General features: G+C 46.7%; 1 protein-coding gene across 1 annotated transcript in view; it reads right to left on the bottom strand.

The window, feature by feature from the left end:
* Positions 1–7,925, bottom strand: part of VAV2 (vav 2 guanine nucleotide exchange factor) — a gene marked incomplete at its 5' end in the record, with an annotated part of 47,722 nt that extends 39,797 nt beyond the window's left edge. Inside the window, one exon of the mRNA XM_009080045.1 lies at positions 7,867–7,925. Coding sequence (XP_009078293.1) covers positions 7,867–7,925 — 59 coding nt within the window. The remainder of the gene's footprint in view (positions 1–7,866) is intronic.
* Between the last annotated feature and the right edge of the window lie 1,355 nt (positions 7,926–9,280).

Raw genomic sequence — 9,280 nt, 5'->3', positions numbered from 1 at the left:
TTTCCCTACCAATTTGGGTATGAGGTTAGCAGCCCCACAGCTCCTGTGCTTCCAGAAATGTCCATCTGTTCCACTGCTGAGGTTTAATGCTGCTTCAATCCTAAAATACACTTTCCCAGGGGAAGCACTCAGACCTCAGCTGTTCATATCATGTCATTTTGATAGCTCCAACCTTCCCTTTTGCTTCTTTCCTCCTCTTTTTCTCCAGGATGCTAAATCACTCTGGGCATGGGATCACCCCATCCCTATGACTGTGGGTTCTCCAGCAGCCAAGAGCTGTAGTTGAGTCCCCTGGGCACACCATCATGTCTTCCTGAGCTCTCCTGGAGCTGCCCAGAGAAAACCATGCAGTTTTCCAAGACATTTACACACAACTGAAAATGTATTCCTCATCGGCTTCGGTGGGATTAGGCAGCTTCCAGCAGCATTTAATTTACTGATGCACCAAGAGGTGGTTGTGAGCTGACCAGGGATGAGCAAAGAGGTGACCTGGAGCTGCTTCTCCAGCTCTTGATCCAGGCAGCACCACCAAGATTTGGTTCCCATCTGTGAAATGGGAACAGCATCATGGAATGATTTTGGTCAAGTGCTGTGAGATAAAACCACATCATTAATGCCCAAGATCCATTTTTACAAAGCAGAATGGAATAAATTCTCCCCTGCAGAACAAGACACATTGGAGCATACCAAAAGCTGCTGAATTTAATTAAGATCATACTATTGTGTTACATTACTCATCTCTGGAAAGAAGCACCTCACACTGTGCCAAATTTCAGACACGTCCCCTGAAAAATTACAATTTGCTTTGTTTTGTGGTCTGGAACTTGCAAAAAATCTCATAAAGATTAATTTTGATAGAAATTCAGTGGGGAAAGAGCAAACTACATCATCAGATAGCACAGAGATTATGATTTTGCAGGAGAGAGCTTGGTGCTCAGCACAGCGCCCAAGGGTGAGCTGCTTTATCTTCAGCTCAAATCTGAGCTGAGGGTTTCTGGAGATGATGAGACAAGGAAATAACAGCTCGTATGATTCTCTGTTTCAACACATTATCACACTTTTTAAAAGCCCTCATGCACCAGTGCTTTGCTCAAGCAAACAGGATGATTCTCTCCTCACTTCGGCTCCACGTTGACGAGAACAGATGGATAAAATCAAAAGGGGAATCCAGAAACATCTTTCTCAAAAAGAGAAGGGAGAAAAAAGAACCCAAACTGTGTGGGGAACAGCACAACCAATCCCTAGGGAATCATTTCCCTAGCAGTGACCCAGGATGCATCTCACAATACCCAACAACATCCCCAACTGCCTCACTTTGGAAAACAGTTGGTTAAAACACCTTGAAACTCCCATTTTTAACTTGTAGCACAAGGAGATCTTTCAGCACACTCCAGGTTTTCCTGCTGTACCTGAGCAGCTGCCACCCTATGAAACATGTGCCAATGAAAACAAACAACTACCTAAATGGATCTTTCTGCCTGATTCCAGGCCAGCACCAACACTGCTGTTTGCATGGAAGCACCACCAGCACATCCCAGCCAAGTGAGATCTGACTGTACAATGCAACCCAGATCCAAACAGCCCACCTGGGCTGAGCAGCACATTCCAAGGAACACAAGGAATAAAAAGATGCATGCTTCCCTCTCTCCAGTGAGGTGCAGAGAGATGTGGCTTGTCCCACAGTACTCTCTCTCTCCAAGCATAGCCTATGGCAGTGCCTCCTGCCCTGATCCCTCCCATTGAGTACCCCATTTTTGACCAGCCAAACCTGAAGCCCTTTCTTCATCCTTGGGGCAAGAGCTGCATGTCAGAGTGAAACAGAGGTGATAGAAAGGTCTCACCCAATGGCAAGATGAAGACAGGGTGGGCAGTGACACAAGAGGAACCCAGAGGGAAGCACTCCATGAGCAAAGACAATGAGCAATGACAAGGCAGGTGCACCCCAAAACCCAGCAAGCTCCACTTGTGACTATCAAGCAGAGCTGTGCACATCAGAACTCTGCATCTTCATTATGAAAAGCTGCTGGTGGGGAGGGGGTGAGAGAAACTGCCTTTGCTTTGGTTAGCAGATGCTTACAGGGTGACCTCAGCATCTCCCAAGCCTACGGAGCAGCCGTGCAGGAAAACATGTCAATGATATTTTTCAGACTCTCTTAGGAGCAAGTCTGTGAGGAGAGATACTTGCCAAAATAAACGTGTTAAAAACGTTTTTAGAGGGAAAGGAACTGCTTTCAGCCAAGGATCCTGCTTATCAACAAAGGAAGAAGCTTTATGGTCACTCCTAAAGAAGGTTTGTCCATGTCATGAGAAACCACCTCCACTTAACCTCTGACTTGTGGTGGTCAATCCTAGGACTGGTCCCAGTTCCAGACCCTCTGGAGCACAGGAGTGCACTGCACAGTAACTGTACCTATTTCCAGGCATAGATCCTCCCACAGCTTTCTCCATCCATTTTATAGTAACACTTCAAGTGTTGTACAACGAACACACAACGGCAGTAAAAAAATAATGGGCAGAGTGCAATTACAGAGAGCTACTGGCAACGAATAAAACAGCCCTTGTAAAACCAACCTTAAGGAGAAGAGGTCTCATAACTACCTCCTCACTAGAAGACACTTGAGGACTTAATTGTTAGTGACTTTAATTGCTTGCCATTTTCACACACTGCTGGATCCACCTCCTGTGCTGAGCTGCTGTCCCCAGGGGCAGGGAGAGCACAGACTGAATCTGAGCCACATGAAGCCTCCAGGATGCTGGAGAATCTTTGCAAATCCCATAAAAGATTTCCCCATATCACCCTCTTCTCCTCCAGGACAACAAGGGGAACATCTTGATCAGCTACACTAGGGTTTGTGCCACCCCATCTTCTCCAGGAGGTAGAGAATCACCCTCCCACTGCAAACAGAAGGGTACCTCCAATTCACAGTGGGGCTCAGTCCTGTGGGGAAATAGATTAAAGTCATGAAACCTGGACAAAATTCCAGCTCCATGCACACCCCTGCTCCTCTCCTGAAGGAGGGCACTGCATGCCTAGGAATGCTGCTCTGACTCTCCCTTCCCATCCCTCCTCCCTTTCACCCCCACACACATCCTGATATTATTGGCAAGCTGTTAAGTACAGAGACTCTAGGGCTGATAATGCTGCGAACCTCATTTGGAGCACATCAGGCTGTTTGAATGGTTTACCTGGGCGAAAGGGAGCAATGATGAAGCCTGTCAGCAAGGCAAGGGGGCTGCAGGAAAAGCAGAATGGTAGGGAAGTCTCCTCTGGATTAAATCCTCACTAGTGGGAGGATGTTGGTACAGCTCATTTAGTTGCCTTGAAGGTACCTGGAGGCAGCTCCGACCTGGGCTAATCCCAGTGTTGAGCTTCTCTCCTTTCATCTCACTGTCTGCACTGTAGAGATGGGAAAAATCAGAGTCATAGAATGGTTTGGGTCGGAAGAGACCTTAAAGATCATCTCATTCCACCCCTGCCATGAGCAGGGACACCTTCCACTAGCCCAGGTTGCTCCAAGCCCCATCCAACCTGGCCTGAAACACTTCCAGGGATGGAGCAGCCACAGTTTCTCTGGGCAAGGTGTTCCAAACAAATGGAGACAGGATGGCTGTGATGTCCATTCAACAGGGTGGTCATGGGCAACCTGATCCTGACACCCACAAACCACTGGATCTGAACTCATCACTTATTCTTCCAACAAGCTCAGCTGGACACTGACCCAACAGGGTCAGGGATGGCCCCCAGGATGGGAAAAATACAACCATCCCCTTCCCCTTCCCTCTGCTGTCCAGACAAAGCACCACTACAGCTCCCATGGGAGAAACCCTCCTTTGACAAAAAAGATTCACCCTCCTTCCAATTGTAAATGTTTTTAGATCTACTTTATTAACTGCAGTGCCTTCTGAAGAGAGTCACTGAGAGGTTCAGTTCATATATAAAGGATTTACTTAGATTAAGGGCCTCCATAAAAGGCCTTTGAACATGCAAACTCCTTCCCGTTTTCAACTGCCTTCTCTGTGCACACATTAAAAATGCATGCAGGCAGCATGAGCCAATATTCCTTAACCTCCTGCTTTGCTTGCAAAACTCTGCTTCCAGGAAAAACATATATCTTGGGGAGATGAATAAACACATGCCCCCTCTGCTCAGAGCTTACATTCAGCCTGCAGAGCTTGTTAGCATGAGGTGGATAATGGTCAGAGCCCAGAGGACACCAGGATGTGCCACAGGCAGTGGAGAACAATCAAGTCTTAAGGAAAAAAAATTTAAGAATATAACAATAATCCTGGTTTACTGGGACATGCAACAAGAAATCCTGCTGTCCTCCAGAGAGCTGAGTTTGCTCGAGAAAACTTGGAAAGGGAATGAAAACTCATGCTCTAAAGCACAGGAGCTTTGCACAACATCCCTATACAACCATGCTGCTACAAAAATCCTCCTGGCTGGCTTGGAAGGGTTTAGTGCCAGTCACTGTGGGAATGGGGTAATGGAATTAATGGGCACGAGTCAGGTCTGCAGTGGAAAATCCTGGCTGTAAAATAAAGGCTCCTTGTTCACAGACAGCCATGGATGGGCACAGAGCACAGTGTAACTTCTCCCTGCAACTGCTGACAGTCTTCCAGATAGATGGAGGAAATGATAGAAACAATAACGACCAAAATAAAAGAATCTCCTCTCCTTAGCTGATGGGCAATGCTACACATGAGGATCTGTTCTCTGTCCCCATTTACAGCCTTGTAAGGCAAGGAAAAAGGTATGACCCATTACCACAGACCCTGTGCCCCCAAATGAGATCAAGAGGCAGCACTGCCAGGTGAACAGGAGGCTCCATCCCACCAGTCAGCTGAACAAAGACATTTCTCACCTCTTCATTTCTGGGAGGGGAAAATCAGACATAAAACATTAAGGGACTTGTCCAGGGCCACATACAACACCCAGAGCAGCATGTGAACATAATTCCATTCATCTGCCTTCCCTTCAGTGCTTGTATTTATCCATGAAACCATCTTTCCTCTCAATATGAACACCTTTAAGAGTGAAAATATGTCTTTTCCTAGGTAGCACCAATAAGTCTCTTCTTATCTAGAGGATCTTATACACAGGGCACTCCCCCAAAAAAATCACCCAGTGCAGTGGTGTGGTCCTTGCAACCACACAGTCCTTTAACCAGTGAGGAAACATCATCTGGGCTCTTTGCACAAATCCATTTTTGCATCATTTGAGCCCATCCCCTGCCAGGAAGGAAGGCAGGGGTGCTCCATGCTGGAGGGTAATGCTGTTTCTGCAGGAACAGCCCCTGGATGGGGACAGGGCAGGAGCACGACAGTCACAGCACAGGCTGTAGCTACAGCTGCTGTAGATTAGGCAGAGCCCTAGCAGTGTACTGCAAACAAAACACTGCATTCAAGATCATTTTTGCCATGTTTAGCTGCTTGTAGCTTGTTTCTTGGAAGAAACACTCTGTCATCTCAACAGAGCTATCCTGATAGCTATCTGGTGTGTACTATGGAACAGGATTTCTCTGGCAAGGTTCATGTAGCCAGAAATTATTAAGACAGAAAGACTATTTTTTCCCACTGAATAGCATGCAAGATTGATTTTTGTTTTTCTACATGCCATGAAACTTATTTAAGGACAAGTAATAGGCTTTGGGATTTATTTCACTCTCAATTTGCGTGATCCCGATTGTTGGACCCTAAAGTAGAAGTTGGAGCAGAGCCACATTCATGCAATAGGGCTGAAGCCCACACAATCCACACTCCAACCTCATTTCACTGTATTGATCATGTTTTTGAGAACTGTGCCTAAACCAACAAGATCTTTCCTATTTATTTCAGTGGCAGTATCTTCACTGGTGTAGAGAAGAGGCCCCAATCACCAGTGGGGACTGCAGTGAGCTCAGGGGCAGCAGTGGCCAAATCTGAGTAGTTCCTTCAGGGAGCCAGAGCTGCTGCTGGTTCCCCGCAGATTAGATTCATTCAGCTGAGATTAGTTCCTGTCATTGAGGGTTTTGTGATAGTGTAGCAAGAAATCATCTAATTACAAAGGAAAAACCGTGCAGCAATGGACAAAGCAAGGGCTCTCTCCCTGCAGGGGAGAGTGAGGCGGGAGGGGACACCCCAGAAGGGTATTTTCCTAGAACTAGAGAATTCAATTCTAGTCTAGTCTACTCTATTCTAGCCTATTCTATTCTCTTTATCAGCTAATGAGGTGACAGCATTTTCTGCTCCTGCAGAGCTGGCAAAGAGGGAGAAACAGGGTTAATACGCAGGAAAACAGAGTTACAAGCAAAGACTCACTAAGCTCTGTGCTATTCTTGTGTAATTATGGTGCCAAAGGCTTCCAAGATAAAGGACTTTAGATGGAACTGCAAATGCTGGTTGTAAAATGAATGAGAAAAAGCCACATATCCACAAGAATAGCTAAGCCTCCCTGTCTCTATTACCCAGCCCTCAACAGAACCAAGAGAGACTCAGCCAAAGCTTTCCCAGAGGACACAGCTCATTCATCCCCTGAGCTGACACCAGGACCTCCCTCCCTGCTTAGGGAAGGGTTTTGCCAGGGGTGACACCTTATAACCTCTTCCACTGATGCCCTAGACTTAAACCCAGTCCTTGCCAAGGCACAGCAGCTTGTGCACGTGGGTCCCCCATTGCTCCCTGCCTCCAAATGCCTTGGATGTTCTCTTCCCTTAAAACAATAATCACTGCAGGCTTCTCCAGGACTCAGGGCTATCCTTAATAATAAATACTCCTTAACTTACAGCACGTCTTTATTCCTCAAACCTTCACCCCCTGAATCTCCCCCTAGTCCTGCTGGGATCTGTCGGATTTGTGTTTAACAGATGGGAAGGCTCCGACTTGGTTTTACACGTGAAATGCTGTTCCCCTCCAGCAATATCAGTGCAGTTAAGGCAGGGAAAATATGTTCAAACAGTGGAAATCGTGGGGTGGGCTGGTGGACATGGGTGGCAGGGCTGGGAGTGAGGCAGGGACCCCCATCCAGTCTGTAACTCTCCATCCCGGCTATGCCTGGCCCTGGGATGCAGCACAGATCCATGCCATGCCCAACCAGAATAGCAGCAAGACACATGCCATGGAGAAAAACAAATGTGTTCTGTTCTATAGCTGGGCATGAAAACACAGACACACTCCCTAACAAACGCAGGGAAGGTACTCCAGGCTGAGAACTCATCCCAGTTATAGCTGTGTCCTAATGAGATGTCTTCAGACTAATAATACAAATGCACACTAACAAGAAAACCAATTGTAAACCAATTTTGCAGGGAACTGAACAAAGACCTGGATAACAGCTCTGCTTAATAGGGCTGTCTGCTGGTTTTAATTCCTTCTCCATTGCTCCTTCCATGAGCAGAGGAGGAGCAGCCACAGCAGCAGAGCTAGGGTACTTATACACCCTCATCCACTCAGCAATGATGTGCCTTTGACAAAGGCAGGAGGAAATTTCTCAGCTGTTAGGGACAGAAAGGCTCTTCTACACAAGGGCAGGTGACAGTGGGGTGATAGCACAGCTCACAGGCACTGCTGGCTCTCCTGGGATCCCTCAGTTGCACAGTCAACCTGAGCAAAACCTCCAGCAGAAGACACTAAACCCGACCCTGCTGCTCTCCCCAGCATGCATAGTGCACACAATCCTTCACTTTTTCACTTATCTCATCTGAAACTATTCCCAAGCAGCCTGTAAGGTGCTTTTACATGCACCCAACCTCCATCTCAAAGGCATCCTTGATGTCTGTTTAACCCCAATATGTGTAACTTCTAAAGAGTCTGATGTGATTTAATACTAGGAACATGAATAGGGAGAGAGAAATGTTATTTTAAAGCATCATATTGAAAGGATCTTACCTAATTCCTTTGGTTTGAGCAATACTGTGGAAGGAGAGCCTGGATACTGCAGAGATCACCTGGAAATGAGAGAAAAAGATGCTGGTGTGCTTATTGAGGACAGAGAAAGGTTTGGTGGGAACCTGAGGACCCACAGCTTGGTGTTTGGACCTGGACCACCTGGATCTGCTCCAGTTCCCACATCAGTGTCACAGTGTCACCATCAGGGCTGGGAGGGCACAGTGCAAACACTGGTTTTGGTTCTACCACTGAGCACAAAAGACATTTAACCCTCAGCTATAACGATACTCATTCTATAGCATCATCTGAGGAAATCCCATCCCAGTGTTCACTTAGTATGTCCAGACCTGCCCTGGTTGGTTTTATACAACACTGAGAACCACTGAAAAAAAAAAAACCCTCTTACTTTGTATTTTATTACAAAAGGATTATAACTCCTTTTGTGTCTCTCCCCACACAGAGTGATCTTATTGAGGGGAAACTTGCCAAGTCTGAATGGTTTTGACTTCTTGCAATTCAATAAAGATGCATCATCGGTTTGTCAGAGGTGAGTGCAACCATCGCCCTTTTCTGGCAGAAAACAGCCAGAAGTGATTCAACAAGGAAATATTTTCATCAGTACCTCAATCAGGAGCAGTGAAGCCATGAGTTCTTTTGCTGAAAACTCCCATTTTTGATGGAAATTTTAATTGCTATGGAGAATTTTCAATGAAGAGGAACAAAGAATGGTTTGAGTCTCCTGTGGATATATAACCCATGTTTTACTCTTGCTCATATTCATCATTTCAAAGCTAGTTTGAATAAACAAACCTATTATTTTTGGATTGGTTTCCAATCCACTGGGATGAACAGAGATGTTTGCATCCAGGGCATAGATAAAGAACTTCTTGAGCAGTCCCTGCTCAAGGACCCCCAGCCCCTGGCTCTCCTCCAGGTGTGCAAACCCAAACACCACGGGAGCTGTTGCTGCCTGGAGCTGCCCTGCACCCAGCCCAGCCATAAGGCATCCCTCAGGGATGCTTTATTTAGGGGCTGTGTCCCCTCACCCCAGCGTGCCTGGATTCTCTCCTGGGATGCTGGTGGTACTCAAAGTCTCTCTCCATGCCAGATCCTAGAAAATCCATCTGAGTTGCATCACAGATGCTCATGCAAATCCTTCTTGCTGCAAAGAACCACACAAACCCCAGGTTAGGGAGGAGCACAGAGGTGACTCCTCAGCACAGCCTGGAGCCTGAGCTCAGCCTGCTGTGGCAGATCCTGCTCCAAACCCTGTCTTCTCCTCACTTTTGTAACCTTCATCCCTGTATTTTTAATTTCCTTTTACAACTGCCATGAATTCCAGCCTGGCTGTCAACTGTTGGTACCCCACCCATGGACCTAAAGCCAGAGTAGCAACCAAGAAGCTGCCACAGTT

This window comes from Acanthisitta chloris, unplaced genomic scaffold (assembly GCF_000695815.1).
Source record: "Acanthisitta chloris isolate BGI_N310 unplaced genomic scaffold, ASM69581v1 scaffold2068, whole genome shotgun sequence".
In the NCBI taxonomy this organism is placed as follows: Eukaryota; Metazoa; Chordata; class Aves; order Passeriformes; family Acanthisittidae; genus Acanthisitta; species Acanthisitta chloris.
The sequence above is the reverse complement of the archived record's forward strand: the minus strand, read 5'-3'. Positions and strand labels throughout refer to the sequence as shown.